Here is a 17022-nt window from a genome sequence, read left to right as displayed (position 1 = left end):
ACTGGATCCAGCTGAGAATTCCAATTACCTAATGAGAGCGATCCGCTTTCGCTTTAATGTCTTGATCTAATCTGTTAGCAATCTCCACTATAAAAACTATTGAAATCACAATTTAAAATTGAAATATCTTATTGGCCAATTTCATCTTTTTTTTTCCTTTAGGAAGACAGGAATTTAAATTCACAAAGAAACACAAATGATAGCCTTAATGACGGAGTATTAATCAAGAGCCCTCAAAAAGACCTCCTGCCGTTTTGTTTGTGTATAGCTCAATAAGGACACACCATGGCAAAATGCAAAATGCAACTTTACTGGTTTATTAGAGAGTATAATTATTCATTACATCTAAGTCTAGTGAAACTCCATGTCCAAGGGCAGCGATTGTTCAGTCGAATCACCACTACGGCATTAATTGGCAGTTAGATGGCTACTGGCATCAATCAACCTTCACCAGGCCCCTTGCCCAGCCGCTGCAGTCTGGCCACGACAAGGAAGATGCTTGGCGTCTGCGCATTAGTGACCCGCCTTTGCTTTGTGTCTGTACTGCAGGTCTGGAGGAACAGGAAAACCAGAGAAGCTGGCGGTCTGCGGTGGCTGAGCAGCCCCCAGACCCTGAACAAGGCTCGTCAGCAGCACCAAGGTAGTCCTCGGACCTACCCACTCAGGCTGCTGGACTGCCTGAGCACCCGAGCCCCGGACCTGGCGGCCAGGGGCGCTAGCCCCTCATGTTCCGGAGAACGCGCAAATGTGAGCTGGCGCTAGTGGGGAAAGCCCTCCGCCCCCGCCAGGGGGACCCGGGAAACCCGAGCGGGCTCCTCCCCGGACGCCGGGGATCCCCTCCTTCGGCCCCGCCCCCTCCTCCCCCTGCCCGGGCGTCGCGAGGTTAACCCTAACCGCGCCGCAATGCTCTCCTCTAAGAGAGACAGCGCCGCCAGTCCCGATTCTGGGACTCTGTGAGCTAGCGGACAGGGACAGATCCCTGCTAGGGGTTGGATATGATCCCTCAGAGGCCAAGTCAGGCATCCGGCTAGCTTTCTCCCAACGCTGATGCATTCGCATAGGCAGACGCCAAACTTTTATTTATTTTTTTACCCCCTACCCAAAGCCTTGCCCCCGCAGTTACTTGGCCAGCAGCCTGCAGCCCACTCTCGGCAGGACGATGGGGGAGAGGAAGTGGGGCTTAGCAGGTGCTGTCTTGCAGCCCTACAAGGCGAGAGGGCGGGAGAGTGGCTCGGGTTTCGCACCGTACTGGCGCCTGCCCCATGACCAGAGTGGCCAGACGTGCTGCAGTGCCCCAGGCAGGTCATTTGGGCTAACGTGTCCCGCACCAGTCGGGGGGCCGTGACAGTAGAGCGAGAGGCATCGCTCTCTCTCCCACCTCTGCAGCCAGCCGCTATGCGTGGGGGAGCTCAGTCTTCCCAGCCATTATCTCGGACGCACGCGATCCGCAGGTGGAATCCCTGCCCTCGAGTGTCCTCACCCCAGCAGGAGCTGGCCTGTGCCCCCCGGGGTTTTCATTCTGCAGATTCCCCTCCCAACCACTCTCTCACACACATATGGTCCCCTAAGCCGCGCGCGCCGCAAACTCAGTCTCGGTCCCCGCAGGTGATGTCATGCCCATTGTTTTGGTGCGCCCAACCAATCGGACTCGCCGCCTGGATTCTACCGGAGCCGGCATGGGCCCTTCCTCGCACCAGCAGCAGGAGTCCCCGCTCCCGACCATAACGCATTGCGCAGGGTGCACCACCGCCTGGTCTCCCTGCAGCTTTAACAGCCCTGACATGGAAACCCCATTGCAGTTCCAGCACGGCTTCTTCCCAGAGCAGCCGCCGCCACCGCCGCGCTCCTCACACCTGCATTGCCAGCAGCAGCAACAGAGCCAGGACAAGCCGTGCGCGCCCTTCGCGCCCCTCCCGCACCCTCACCACCACCCGCACCTCGCACACCAGCAGCCGGGCAGCGGTGGCAGCAGCCCATGCCTCCGGTGCAACAGCTGCGCCTCCTCCGGTGCCCCAGCGGCGGGGGCGGGGGCGGGGGATAACCTGTCCCTGCTGCTCCGCACCTCCTCGCCCGGCGGCGCCTTCCGGACCCGCACCTCTTCTCCGCTGTCGGGCTCTTCGTGCTGCTGCTGCTGCTCGTCGCGCCGGGGCAGCCAGCTCAATGTGAGCGAGCTGACGCCGTCCAGCCATGCCAGTGCGCTCCGGCAGCAGTACGCGCAGCAGCCCGCGTCCGCCTCCCAGTACCACCAGTGCCACAGCCTGCAGCCCGCCGCCAGCCCCACAGGCAGCCTGGGCAGCCTGGGCTCTGGGCCCCCGCTCTCGCACCACCACCACCACCCGCACCCGGCGCACCACCAGCATCACCAACCCCAGGCGCGCCGTGAGAGCAACCCCTTCACCGAAATAGCCATGAGCAGCTGCAGGTACAACGGGGGCGTCATGCGTCCCCTCAGCAACTTGAGCTCGTCCCGCCGGAACCTGCACGAGATGGACTCCGAGGCTCAGCCCCTGCAGCCCCCCGCCTCCGTCGTAGGAGGAGGCGGTGGTGCGTCCTCCCCGTCTGCTGCCGCCGCCGCCTCTTCCTCAGCCCCGGAGATCGTGGTGTCTAAGCCGGAGCATAACAATTCCAACAACCTGGCGCTCTACGGAACTGGCGGCGGAGGCAGCACCGGAGGCGGCGGTGGCGGCGGCAGCGGGCATGGCAGCAGCAGCGGTACCAAGTCCAGCAAAAAGAAGAACCAGAACATCGGCTACAAGCTGGGCCACCGGCGCGCCCTGTTTGAGAAGCGCAAGCGGCTCAGCGACTATGCGCTCATCTTCGGCATGTTCGGCATCGTGGTCATGGTCATCGAGACCGAGCTGTCGTGGGGCGCCTACGACAAGGTACGGGCTTCAGCCCCTGAGTACCCTCCCGGAGTGGGAGCCAGGTGGTAGGGATGGGCGCCGTCAGGAACCCCCTGCCTACCGGGTCGCAAGTGTCCCCGGTAACATCAGAGTCCCCATCGGAACAGCAGAAGCAGCTAGGACGCACAGCCATAGTCTGCTGGGCAACTCGGAGAGGAAAGTTCTCCGGGTGCTGAAAGTCCACCGCATCCAGGCTTGTTAATAAGTGGCTCCTGGAGTCGGTAGGGAAAGCATGCGTGTTCCTCTACGGGTGCTCAAGTTTCGGAGGCACCTTTCAACCTAAAGCGCTTAAACTCCGGAGAAACTTCTCTAGCCTTTAGCGAGTCAGGTGCCTTGTTTTAGTCCTTGGTGGTGCCGACCCCACAGCCAAGCTCTGAGCTTTCCCTTGTTCCTGGCTCCTCTCTCTTGGCTTTGAGGCCAGATAATCTGCATCTCAGAGCCAAGGCTGATGCGTCCCCTACCTTGAGTTCAGGTCCACGTGCTCGGAGCTGACTCCCATGGCCTGGAAGGTGGTTTAAAAGTGCTTCTCTCTTAAAGTGTTCCATCTAACTGTGTTGCAGGCGTCGCTGTATTCATTAGCTCTGAAATGCCTTATCAGTCTCTCCACGATCATCCTGCTCGGTCTGATCATCGTGTACCACGCCAGGGAAATACAGGTAACACAGGCTCCGATGTTTTTTGAATGACCCAAAGCAATGCAGACAGAGTAGGGGGAAGGAAAGCAGGACAGCAGGGGCCTTTTCCAAGCGCTGTGACCTTGTTTGAGGTACAAGAAGACACACACTTTGTTATGTCAGGACCTGCTGTGCAGAAAGTTAAGAAAACAAACCAATCAACACAGCATATAAACAGGCAGACCTTTCTGAGAGGTATTTGGTAGAGTCTTAAGATTTCCCTCAACTTCTTTAGGTGGATCCACTTCCATCAGTTACATGTTTTTTAAAGGAGAGATACACACTATCCAGAATCTGGATAGCAAGGTGTCCTTTCTTGATACACCTTTTCTTAATGAGAAAGTCATTAGCAGAGGCCGTGCCCATCAGTATTGCCTATAATTCTAACATAAGAAAATAAGTTCACGGTATTGCTAGACCACACCAGCGTGAGAAAAGCACTGTCCCTTCTCTTTAGCACATTTTCCAGTGTCTTATTTAGTTCATAAAGTGTGTATAGCTACTAATTTAGTTCACTGGTTACAATCGTTACATGTTAACTATCACTTCACGGCCCTCATGAGCTCTTGTACAAGAAAACATTTGTTCAGTTTGGCATCACCCACTTAAAAAAAATTCTCGGTTGTTTTCTCTAGCCCACAGTCAACACACACAAGCAAGTATTAAAATTCAGGGCTTTAAATAACTACAGAATTTAAAAAAAAACTAGATTGATATTTTCAAGCTTAGATTTTTCTAAGACTACTGTTGAGCTATCATTAGTCATTGGTAGTACTATGAAACCTGCAGATGTAGGATGCCTTAGAAAATAAAATATTGTATGCATTTTTCAGGCAGTTTATGATCAGTTTAAGTTAAACTATCTTCAAATTAGTAATTACTAAATTCACAGTAAAGATAGAAGAATCTGATCTTTTTGTTTGTTTGGTTTTGGCTTTTGGTTTTTCAAGACAGGGTTTCTTTCTGTAACCCTGGAACTCACTTTGTAGACTAGCATGATCTCAAACTCACAGAGATCTACCTATCTCTGCCTCCCTAGTGCTTGGATCAAAGGTGTGTGCCAACATGCCTGGCTGAGGAATTCAATCTTAATGACTGTCCAAATGGAATAAAGATAAAGCTAACTCCAAGAGAGGAGGAAAAACGACTTCATTTTGCTTCCTTGTTTGTTAAAACTTTGACAGGTGTGTTTTTGAAGGGATATGTTTAGAGCATGAGGGTAAAAAACAAGTATTTGGAGTGCGTAGTGATAGACTAAGGTGCATGGGGTTGAATTTTAATATTAAGACAGTTTACAGAATCATCTTTAGTGCAGTCCGCATGATGGTGAGATTTTGAGATTCTTCCAAAAAGTCTTTCGTGGTACTCTGCAACACTTTAAGCCTGAGTCATTTTGACTTGAAGAATGAAAGATAAGAAATGATTCTTTGATTTAGTTTACTCAGAGGGACAGTCAGAGGAAGTGAGTATCCTTGCCAGATCTGGAGGTAAGAGGCCCAAGTTGGAAGCAGGTGCTGCCCTCTTGGCTTCTTCTGGCCTTCTTCCTGATGAGCCTCCCTGCTGTTAGCCCAGAGTCCTGCAATACAGAGGGGCTTAACCTGTGTTTCCCCTCCGAACAGACGCCTTTGGTGTATGAATAGGGCTAAGCTTAAAATGCTGCTTGGAGATTTTCTTCCAGATTTTTAAGAACTAAATGACTTAGAGTATTTTGTGTGGAGAACAGCGTGGTTTTGTTTAATCCATGCTGAGAGACCTTGCCAATCAATTATGGTTTTTATTACTCTTGAGATTTCCTAGTGTTGACTCTTCTGCCCCAAAGCACACATCTAAACAAGCATTCATGGGGTGGGAGTGGAGGGCCACTTGTGCTCTCCTGAGGAACAAAATGTCTTCTTAAAAACATGAACTGAAAAAGAATTATAGAGAGATTTTTGACCTCACTCAAAAAGAAGAGGAGCTGCCCAGTATTAAATATGTGTCCTAGAATTTTGATACAGTGTAAGAATTCTAGAAATGCACAGATGATGAATACAATTATTTTTAACAGATTATTTTATGCTTGAAACATTGCCCTCATTGGCTAATTTGTATATTTAACTGTGTTGACTAGACAGTTCAGCATAAGTGAGGAAAGCTGGGACACAGCTTGGTCCTCTGGAGAATACACACAGTGGACTTATTTACTGTTCAGAACACAAACATCACAAAATGTTAGGTTGTAAAGTTGGGCTTATGATCTGTCTGCCATGTTTACTACAAGGTAGAGACTTAGGTAATAATACTAAGTTATTTTGGACACAGCTTTTACAAAACGTCATTATTTTATAAAGAGGATTTTCTCTTCTAATAGTCTCATATACAATGCTTCCTTAATGTATATATGGGTGAGAGGGCTGGCTCAGCAGGCAAGAGCACATATTGCTCTTGGAGACAACTGATTTGGGTGCCCAGCTCTCACATCTCGTGGCACACAGCTGCCTGTAGCTTCAGCTCCAGGGGAATCCAGGGCCTCAGATCTCCTCTGGTCCCTGCACATACCCACACACAGACACATCATTTAAAAACACCATGATTTTTAAAGTTCTTAAAATTTTGGAAACTCTGAGCTGGAGGTCAAGAAGAACCAGAAAAAGTAGGAAGCGTCTCATTTATCCAAAGAACTTAATACTTTGCCCTGAAGCTCAGAGAAACTGAATGTGTGATTATGATCATCATGGAAAATTAGCAGCTCTGCCCTCCTTTTAATGTTATTTCTATCACTATGGGAAGTGTATTTCTTTCACGTAGCTTTTTTAGGCTAATGGACACTTCAGGGCTTATTATAAAGAATACCAAATATATTGACTTATCTCTGAGATAAGGTGGCAAGTACAGGGGCTGTACTGTCATTCGGGGGCCTGTCCTTGAATGTAAGATATCATCAAAAATGACAGCTTTTGTTTCTTCCTTTTGGCAAATTAGTATGGTGATTTGATAGTGACAGCCAGCCAGAGTGAGTTTCTGGTGCATGGTGTGTTTTTCCACGGCACTGAGGAAAAGCATTTTAGCTGATGTCCTAACCGTCTGTCCACGAGAATCCCTTAATCAAGCCTGCGGAGGCCCTGACATTTTCACGGAGAACCTTGGAAAGCAAGACTCAGTGTGACCTTTGATAAAATGTTTATACACGATGTGGCAACATAAAATGGTTCAGGTGACTCATGGGTAGAAGTGCTCGGATTAAAATAGTGTGGTGGGGAGGCTTTAGAGCAGAACACAGCGTGGTACAAGTCAGCTTTGGGGTCCTTTTTCAGTACCACAGACAGCTCAATGCAAGGGCTACATATATAGTTCATTTTCCTAATTGCTTTCTCTCCTCACAACCACAAATGAAATCACCCCCACCTTTTTTTAATTTGTCAGAATGCTTATATAGAGTCGAACAGACTGGGGGAAGGTCTGGCTAAGCAGATATTGGGTTTTTCCAAATTCCTGTTTGTCTTTGCTTTCTGCAGCGATCAGCAAATCCAGAAAAGAAATGCAGGAATAACGTGAATATATAAATAAACAAACTTTAATACATGCCTGTGGAATCACCATCTTTTGACAAACCCAAGTGACTATAAGGATTGTTGTTAATTCAATTTGAAATTTGTTGTGATGCTGGCTGAAATAGCTTTCTACCTCCTGCCTCAAGGTTAAAGAGCAAGAAAAGCAGAATCATGATTTCTGGAGCCATTTCTTTTTGTCCTCACCCCTGCAGTAGAGCTGGAGATAATTTTTTGACAGAGTAAATATAGATGAAAGTCTTATCCTTAAGAAAGTTTGAATATAGAGTTCACGGCGGCTTTCTTATAAAAATGAGTTGTTTAGTATTTTTAGACTTACCAAAACATGAGTGAAAAGAGAGAAAGGAAGCCCCTTGGAGTGCTAAATGGTCTTTCTGGTTCTTATGAGATTCAGAGGACTGGCAGGACCTATACTTTAAATTGGAAAGTATTTTCCTTTGGTAATATAGTTGAATAGCACTGGGGAAACATTTAGTTTTCTTTGGATCATTTAGGAAGGAATGTCTCTGCATTTCTTTCAGACTTGGATTTCAGAGATTGATTATGTAGTTCTATACAAATTGAAATTAAGATTTCTTGTCACTTGTGAAGCCCGGCCCCACAGAAGGTTAGCTGAGGATGGGCTCTTAGTGACCTGTCTGTCTCCTGGACAGTGGGGGAGGCTTACCTTCTCATTAGCTGGTCGGCTCTTTTCTCCTTGTAAAGGACTCCGGAGAGACATTGACTTTCACACTTCTACAGGGAGCATGTGGATCCTCCCAGACTATGCCCAAAATATCGCATATAGTTTTGTGTGGTGTGGCAAACATAATTCCGACAGCACAGCGACCTTCTAGGTATACTGAGTCTGTTTCTCAGAGGTGTCTTATGCGTTCTTCTGGAATTTCAAAATCAAATATTTTGATATCTGTATACAAAAATAACTTGCTTTTATTCCTTAATGCATTTTGGAGGCGTTTCCCATCGGTCCTAGTGACCTAGCTCATTCTTCTCTTGCAGCTGGGTCTTATCCTATTTTATGATGTGCTGTGGATTGCTTTGTCAGCCCTGTGATGAGTACTGATGAATAATTTAGAGTTTTCTAGTTATTTCTAAAATATATTATATACTATGCACATAGTCAAAATAGTAATAGCATATCTACATTTTTCTTTTATATATTTAACATGTATGTATATACATGAGAATGATCTATTCCAGCAGTAATATTGCTGACTCAGTGATAGGGCCAGAGGTGTAACTCAGCATTGACGAGACCCTGTGTTTGAGCCTTGTCACCAAAAACCCCTTGATAGACCAGTGTTTCTGTCCCGGCTTGCTTGAATGTTATTCTTTCACAACAAGCTTAATCCTGGATATTATAAGAGATACTTTTATCATTTATTTCTTTCCAAGGTCTAAAATGCTTATGATCTTCTTGAAAAATATTTATAGATAAAATATGTAGGGCATTACAGGCTTATTTGCATCCATCTTTGCTATATCCGGCAGCCACTATAATGTCTAGTATCCCTGCCATTGAGTAATCACTTGTAAGGATGTGCTCAGGAATGAATGCTTTGAAAATTTGTATTGTTTGACTTTAAAAAGTTTGAATGAGGCTAGAGAAGGCAAAAGAGGCTGAAAAGTTAGAAATCATCGTAGATTGGCCTTAGGTTCGGTTGTGTGTGTGAAGGCAGATGGAAGATGTAGTTACAGGGAGACTGTTCGGCGGCTCCACAGTTGCTGGGGCCCGAGGCTCACCTGCTCTGTTATGTGAGTGATTAGCAAGCCCAGGGCCTGATTCTATACTGCATACACTCTCCCCATCAGTAGCAATGATGTTCTGAAGCCTTTTGACTATGTGTATACTGTAGTAACGGAACCACTCAGGACGAATTTTCTCCACCCGCCAGTGTAAAGATCTCTGCATTATTAATGCAAGTGGTCCGGGTGTGTTTACAGAGCAGCGTCACAAATGAATGGAGAGTCGCTTCAGGTTTACCCCTAGTGGCTTTGCCTGACCGTCTGTCTCATCTCTGGACCACTTTGTGTGTAGCTCGAAGGAAGAGGCTCCGAGGACTGTCACTGTCCCAGACCATACTTGGAAACCTGCACTGATTTACTGCGGGGGAAATCACGCTGCTTTTAGAGAGGATATCTTCTTGTTAGGGAATAATATGTTATTAGTTACTTTGCAATATATTTCAACCCAAACTTCCTTAAGAATTCTGTTCATAAAACAAGAAGGACTGTCCTTAGTCACATTTATTCTGGTATCATACCCAGCATGAGAACGTCCTTCATGTCATCTTGATAAAAGTATTTAGCCAGTTGCGGTGTGACCATTCTTCCTGGAAGGTTGTCTGTTCCATCATGAAGCAACAGTTTAAAAGTTTGGAAGTGGTTTGGGAGGAATTTCTTCATGTTAAAAGTGAAGTCTGGCTTTATTCAGTCCTTGATCAATGTTTTGAAGTTTTCCAGGCAGGCACAGTAGTACACATCTGTTATACCAGCACTCAGGACACAGCCAGGATAATTATTGTTGAATTCAAGGTCAGCCTGGACCATATAGTGATTTTAAAGCTACTTTGAAATACAGAGAAAACTCCTGTCTCAAAATATAAAAGCAAAACAACAACAACTTAAAACAACAGTAATAAAAATTTGAGCTTTTCAAATACAATGGTAAATAATGTAGAAAGGTTCATTTATCTGACCTAAAGTTCTAGTGAGAAAGGGATAAAATAGAAAAAAAATAAATAAATCCTTGGAAGTCTGATAAATATCATGATGAGAATAAAAAGGACCCAGACAGAAAACTGGGGATGAAAGACAGAGGGATGAGTGGGCACTCTCAAGGAAGTGGTATTTAAACTGAGACACAGAAGAAAAGAAGTAGCTAGTATCAACAGAGCCAGTGGTAGCAGCCTGGGCAAAGCCCTGGTGACTAGGTGGCCTTTACTGTGCTAAGCAAATCAGTGTAACCCAAGCCACAATGGAATGGTACCAAACACGTTTGAGAAGATGCAGAGACCTGCTGTGGAACCCTCCCCAGGCCACAGTGAGGGTTTTCAGTACAGTTGTCAAGTCACTGAAGTGTTTAAAGTAGAGTCGACTCGTGTTCTAACTTAATGTTCCAGAAGGGTTATTTTATTTTACACTGAGGGAATTACACTGACCTGGAGACTGCATCGCAGGCTTGGCAAGCTGCACCCTAGAGAGAAATGATGTTCACTGGCCTTGGGTAGTAGTAGTAGTAGAGATGAGATGTGAGATCATTCCAGATCCGTATTGAAAGTAGAATAAACTCAAATTCAAAAATCCGAGGCAAGGTCAATCCTGGATGCAGAGATCACTTCTGAGGCTCTGTCTAGAGAAGTTGAGCTCATGGTGTGGAAAAAGGAAGATTTGTTAGGCCTGGTGGTGCACTCTTGGGACCTCCGATGCTGAGGCAGGAGGATTACAAGTTTGAGTCCTGCCTATTTTACATGCAGAGTTGGAGCTCAGCCTGGGCAACGTAGCAATACCCTGTGTCAAAAATACCTGAATATACCAGTAATGTAGCTCAGGAATAGAGTGATTGCTTGCCTGGGATCCACAAAACCTTGAGGTCATACCCCAGTGCTGAGAAAAAAAGAGATTCACATTGAAGGATAACACGTGGAATCAATATAATGTTGTTGAAACTATACTGATTTTATATACACATAATTCTCATATATGAAGTTTGGAAGGAAGTTCTGTACTGGGAATTAACTTTAGGCATCATCAACATAGACTATTTAAGCTCACAGGAATTGATGAAATCACTGAGAGGCACGAGTAAGATGAGAGGGCTGCAAGGCGATCAGATATTCCTGACGTCTGGAGGTTGAGTAAAGGAGGAACTAGAAAAAAGGGGGGGGGGGAGAGAGAGAGAGAGAGAGAGAGAGAGAGAGAGAGAGAGAGAGAGAGAAGGAACTGCCTTTGAGGTGGAAGAGGGCGAGATGGGGGTGTGAGAAGAAAAACACTGCACCATGCTGAATTGCTCAGGTCCGTTAATTGGGGAGCAGAAGAGCTTTTTAGATTCGGCAAGTTGAAGGTCATTGCTGACCTTGCTGTGCCGTTGCAGTGGAGTGATGAAGACTGCGAACTGTAATTTCCCGTGTAGCAGAATAAATTGATTCTTTCACATTTAAACATTGCTCAGGTCCCCTTAAGTGGCCTCACAGTTAACCAGTCCTGGCTTTGTTCTTCGAATATTCCTCCTCAGGCTTTGAATGCCCCTCTTCACATTCGGCTGGATGGACTCCAATTTGGCCAATTTTTTTTTTCTGTAAATGAGGTCAGAAATGACCCAGTGTAGCCAGTCAGGAACACACACACACACACACACACACACACACACACACACACACACAAAAGTCCCACATTCTATCGGCTGTCACTGATCTCAAATGGCCATGCTTCCCAGAAACTGTCGCCAAACGACACATGCAAGATCATTATTGGATGAAACGATTGACTTCATTTTTTCAGGTGCTGTTCAGTAGTGTGTTGATTTCATGGCAACGACTCTGCTCATCAGTATTGTTCGAGTCGAAATTCTGGTGTTTATGTGACACACATTTTCCTCAGGTTTGGAGAGGCCTGCCTGTGGATGCCGTGTGGAGTGTGCCTGGCTACAGTGTCCACACTGGGGCTGTGTTCCGCTGCAGCAATGGGTCTGAATCAGTGGTTCTTAGTGAGACCGCGTGCCTGCCATTGACACACGCCCCTCCGCTTTCCTAGCTATAGGATGGCAGGAAGTTTTAAGTGGGTTCCTTTGGAAACCATGCCCGCAGCATGAGAGAGCCAGGGCCAAGGCCCAGAATCAGGTCCCATTTTGTTGTTTACCACACACTTGGCCATCAGTGATGTTTTCTTCAGCCTTTTAAGTAAAAACCACCCTGGGTGTTTTGACTATTGATCAATCCCAATCTCTCTACGTTTGCTATAATAATATCACGAGGACCTGTCCTCTTGCTGAAAAGTCACATTGTAGTGTCACAATTGCCCAGCCTATTAACAGTATCCTAGGACACAGACGATGTGTTTCTCATTGTGAGCATTAGCATGCGTTTCATGATCTATACCTTCTCTTTTAAAATTTTTGCCTTTTGTCCCTCCAGGCTATAAAATTAATAACTACTCATGGTAGAAAATTGTAAAACATAGGAAAACATAAAAAGGGCTACAAATTAGCCGTACCACCCTCCAGAGGTAATGATTTTTCCTGTTAGTCTGGGCTCGTATGAGGTGGTAGATGGGTATGCATTTGCTGTGCAGCTCTGTAAAGGAAGCTCTTTTGATTATCCTTTCTTGCTATTCTCTGCTATCATGTGTGCTCAGTAGCCGTGTTTTGCCCCCCATGGCTGTGATCATTGCAATTCTTTTTCTCACTTTTTTGGATCCTTAAAAAAATTAAAAGTATTTTTTTAAAAATAAAGTTTTTCCAATCCCTTGAAGATAAATTACTCAGGGTATCTCTGGTGATTTCCCAAGGATCAACTACCAAGAGAGCAGTTATCCCATTAGAGGGTCCAGTTAAAGGGTGCAGTTATTCCATTAGATGGTCCCTTTAAAGGGTGCAGTTTCAAACAGTTTGTAAACTTGACCAACTCCTAAAGGTTCCTGCCACTCCTCTTCTTCCTGGAAGTACTTATCGATGACTTCTTTAGGTACCAACATGGCATGCTCTGCACTCAGGCCCAGAGTTCCAGCAACGTCTTTGACTATTGCTCTGTGTACATCTGGGGAAGTGCTTCTCTGTAACTTAGAGACTGTTTATTCCTTCATAGCCTTGGCTTTTATTACAAGTGGACAGTTTAGGAGAAGGCTATCCCTGTTTTATCATTAAACTTTAACATAGAAATAGTGTGAAAGCATTATTTGAAGTTAAGTCAAGCCCTCCCTCCCCCCTCCAAAATCTATAATTTGTGAAATCTTTCTTAATCAGCTTCCCTACTGAACAGAGCCGTCTAACTCTCTTTCTGCGTTGTTTACTGTTCCTGCGACACAGTCTCCTGGCTTTGTGTCCTGCCTCAGGAGCCAGCCAGGCTGGATTCCCTCCAGGTTCTATCACTAATTAGCTGGGTGACCTTGCACAAGTTACTGAGTTTCTCCCAGGTTGAGCTTCCTTGTCCGCAAAATGGAGATGGTGGTGTAGCTGCCCCACTGGACTGTGAGGAACAACCTTAAAGACTTCATCTTTTTCAGTGGGTTTCAGGCCGATTCTGACTGCGAGGGAATCCTCTGTCAGAGGAAGAAAGCAAGCGTGCCTTTTGAGGTTGGGGTTTCCTGTCAGCGAATGAGTGGGGCTAACGGTTCTGACCCAGCCCTGGCTTGGCTTCCCCTTGGAAGAGGAACTCTTTCTGCACCGAGTTAACTCCTTCAGGCTGCACAGCTGGCTCAGTCTTCCTCACCACTAATGAGGACCCTAGTGACTTAAAAGAGTTAAGCAGGCACTCTGAAAAGTAAGCATAGGGAATACTTTGGATAATGGAAAATTCTGGCATTAAACCCGTGCTGCAAGGAGAGAGGTAGAAAACAGCCCTAGGCAGACATGTAAGCTTCTTTGGAGATTGAAAGTACCTGGGTGTGTAAATCTCTGTGGGTCCTCAGGTTATTTAAACTAAGAGTGCCCCCATCCCTGCAGACGTGACTCCTCCTGAGAGATTTATATCGTGTGTCACCAGGCCTAACGAGTGTGCACAGAGTACAGTGGTCTGAAAGAATTGGGAGAAGTTTTTTGTGAAACATGACCGATGATACCTCAAAATGTCCCCTCTTCAGGGATTGGTTTACTTTTAACCAGGGAGCATGATTCACTGGGAACACTCATCAGCTGAGTGTCTGTTACGCCAGACTCTGGTTTTGAGCAATGTGTTTTTGTTGGTTTAGTTTTGAACTTTGATTTTTAATTCATGGTACACACTGGGGCATAAACTTTGAAAAAATTGAACTTCAACATGTAGAGAAGTTCTCACAGTGAAATTTATGCACCAGAAATTTCTCCTTTTTCTGATTTTTGTTTTTGTGGGTTATTTTGTTGCTTTATTTTTTATTTTTTCCTTTTCTTTTTTATTGCTTTATAAATAATACCATTGAAAATTTCCACCTCCTCCCCTCCTCCCATTTCCCTCCCACTTCCCCCAGTTTTTGTGATTTTGTTTTGTTTATTCAAGACAGGATTTCTCTATAGCTTTGGAGCCTGTTCTGGATCTAGCTCTTGTAGACCAGGCTAGCCTCGAACTCACAGAGTTCATCTATCTTTGCCTCCCGAGTGCTGGTTTTTAAGGCATGTGCCACAACCACCTGGCATTTTTACATAAGCATTTATCTATAATGACTGTCTTCTGACAAAATGAGATTGTTTTGAAATAATTTGCCTACTTGAATATGGGTATAGGGCTTTGATTGTTTAGTTACTCAGGTATTCGTCATCTCTCAGGAGGTATTCATGCTCCAATGCCTCATAAACATTTGCAAATTACTTTTGTCACAAGAATACTGAACTTTTATAAGACAGTGTTCTTATTATGGGTTTAACCTTGAATTGCAATGCTTTTATTAAATTTCTAACTTTTGCTATAAAGTTAAATACTACATGAATACTAATTTTTAAGCTATTAATTTTTTTTTACTGAATAGTTAGGGGGACTTTCGTCCAAGGATTGGATTTATGTTTTATGGCCATAGAATATTTAAATCACTGAAAAATAATTATTAGCCTCTTGCTGGCTAGTTTTTCATTGTCAACTTGATGTACCTGGTAAGAGTGTCCTTCAAATGAAGAATTGCCTATATCAGATTTGCTTGTGGCCATGTCTGAGGCCCATTTTCTTGATTGCTATTTGATAAAGGAGGACCCAGTCCACCGTGGAAAGTATCATTCCTAAGCAGGTGGTCCTGGGCTGTATATGAAAACTCATTGAACATGAACCAGGGAATAAGTCAGTAAAGAGTACTGCTCCGCCTTCCTGGGTTCCTGCTTCGACTTCCCTTGCTGTTGCCTGAAAGTATAAGCTGAAATAAAGCCTTTCGTCCCCTAGTTGCTTTTGATTACAGTGTTTATCTCAGCCACAGGAAAGCAAGCCGGAAGAGCCTATTATTGTAGAGAATGTATGCATATCAAGTAAAATATAAAACTGATGGACATGGGATTTGTGATAGTTATGTTTTTCAGTATCTGGTGCTGCCTGATATCTGCTCAGGCAAAGGTCACATCGGGAAATTTAATCTATGTGGAACTAGCTTTACAGTTTTGACACCAGAATTATATCGCTTTGCAATAATTTAGAAGCTTGCAACAGGTAACTTTTCATATGGGAAAGGAATCCCATACTTGGATCAAGTTCTCATATTACAGAGCAAAACCTGTTGTGTTTCAGTTAAACCATCTGAAAAAAAAACATATACACACATGCAGACACGTATGTACTCACATATACATATATGTTCACACACATATGTTCTACATGTTATTGCTTAAACTTGAACTGACAGCTTACACCTGTTGGTAACACTGTGACGTTTAATGCTGTGAAAATATTTTGAATTAAGTATTCATTTTTGTCTTATTGGTATTTTAGTCAAGCACTTAACTATTTTCAGCAATTTCAAAGGGGATATTTAATGAATATGTATTTGAGCTGGCTACCAAGATTTAAGCACTAAGTGTTCAAAAGAAAAATCTCTGATATGCTCATTTTTTGAAAAAAAGAAAAAGCACCAACAATATTATATTCATGAATGAAAGCTTTTTTTATTATTATTCTTTGATTTGGTATTCACGCATTCCTGTGGATTTATGTCCTTTAAAAAGGCTCCCTCTTCTCTATCAATTCCTTTTTCTTCCTTCAGGATATCTATTTTACAGTCTCTTTTATCCCTTTTGACAATGATTATCCTTTTCGGCTGTTGAGTTTTGACCACACTGTGCCTCTCATCTTAGGCTATGTCTCTTGAGTATTCCTTACATTGGAGAACCAGGATCCAGCACACTGGCTGTCATGTTCACTGTCTCACCTAGTCTGATATGGGCATGCAGACTGCTTCAGTACAGCCTTTTAGAAGTATTTTATCTGTTAAGTGTGTCTTGTTGCAGCTTTATGCTAGCCACAGAGGAAAGGGAGGGCATGTGTTTTAAACTGGAACCCATATTAGAACAACCTGTAAGGACTGCAGTAGCCAGTGGGTTAGCCTGAGCTCTGTAGACAGAAGCCTGCCCTGTACAATTGTAGGAGCCCAGGTGGCTACAGCAAGATGCTGTGTGTGTGAATGGAGAGAGGAAGCTCATCTTCAGGCCCCAAGCTGTGATGTTTTGCTGCATGGAAACAAAGTTCAACAACTTGGCAAGCCTTAGGAGCAGAGACTGCTGAGGTGGGTGACAGGCTCAGAGACCTATGTGGGACACACTCGGGGTGCATTCCGGGCTAAATGCAAGCGTTTATTCCTTTGTCCTTCTCCTCCCCTCTTTTCTGTTGCTGTGAATGATGACCTGTCCTTTCCCAATGGGGTCGAAGCGGTTGGTGACTTTACTCCGTCTTCTTAAGAACAGTGGGGTACTACAAGCTAGTCCACATTACCAAGATGATTAAGAAGAAGCAGCCGACTCTACAATCCTGTGAGGGTGGTGGCATAGCCAAGAGTATCTGAGGCCACAGATTACCATGCATCCTCAATGAGTCCCTTAAGGACCAGTGGCAGATCGGGAATCCTGACGTGGCTGGTAATCTCAAAGCACAACATGTGTTTCCCCAGAATATTCCCAGATGAAAACAAGTGGAGAGGCTGAGAGCAGTGTGCCAAGTGAATACACTGTGGGGAATCTTCTTAGGCAGGCTGCTTCTCAAATGAGTCCTTAGGTAAACAGTCTGAAGATGATCTTCAAAG

The 17022-nt window shown here is 45.0% G+C and overlaps 1 protein-coding gene and 1 long non-coding RNA gene across 3 annotated transcripts in view; one reads left to right on the top strand and one right to left on the bottom strand.

The window, feature by feature from the left end:
* The window catches only part of Kcnn2 (potassium calcium-activated channel subfamily N member 2), a 362369-nt gene that overhangs the window by 236127 nt on the left and 109220 nt on the right, over nt 1-17022 (top strand). For both annotated transcript variants that reach the window (XM_041660110.1, XM_041660109.1), the window contains exons 3-5: nt 550-747; nt 1606-2882; nt 3464-3559. In XM_041660110.1, the coding sequence (XP_041516044.1) occupies nt 726-747; nt 1606-2882; nt 3464-3559 (1395 nt within the window). In that variant the 5' untranslated portion in view covers nt 550-725. The remainder of the gene's footprint in view (nt 1-549; nt 748-1605; nt 2883-3463; nt 3560-17022) is intronic.
* LOC121453376 lies at nt 302-1517 on the bottom strand. The gene is made up of 2 exons (XR_005974994.1): nt 1379-1517; nt 302-551 (listed from the first exon to the last, which is right to left on the bottom strand). It is a non-coding gene; the product is annotated as an uncharacterized LOC121453376 (long non-coding RNA).

The sequence above is a fragment of the Microtus oregoni genome, unplaced genomic scaffold (assembly GCF_018167655.1).
Source record: "Microtus oregoni isolate MIOR12 unplaced genomic scaffold, Mior012 000011F_ref0000422, whole genome shotgun sequence".
NCBI classification, from domain to species: domain Eukaryota; kingdom Metazoa; phylum Chordata; class Mammalia; order Rodentia; family Cricetidae; genus Microtus; species Microtus oregoni.
The sequence above is the reverse complement of the archived record's forward strand: the minus strand, read 5'-3'. Positions and strand labels throughout refer to the sequence as shown.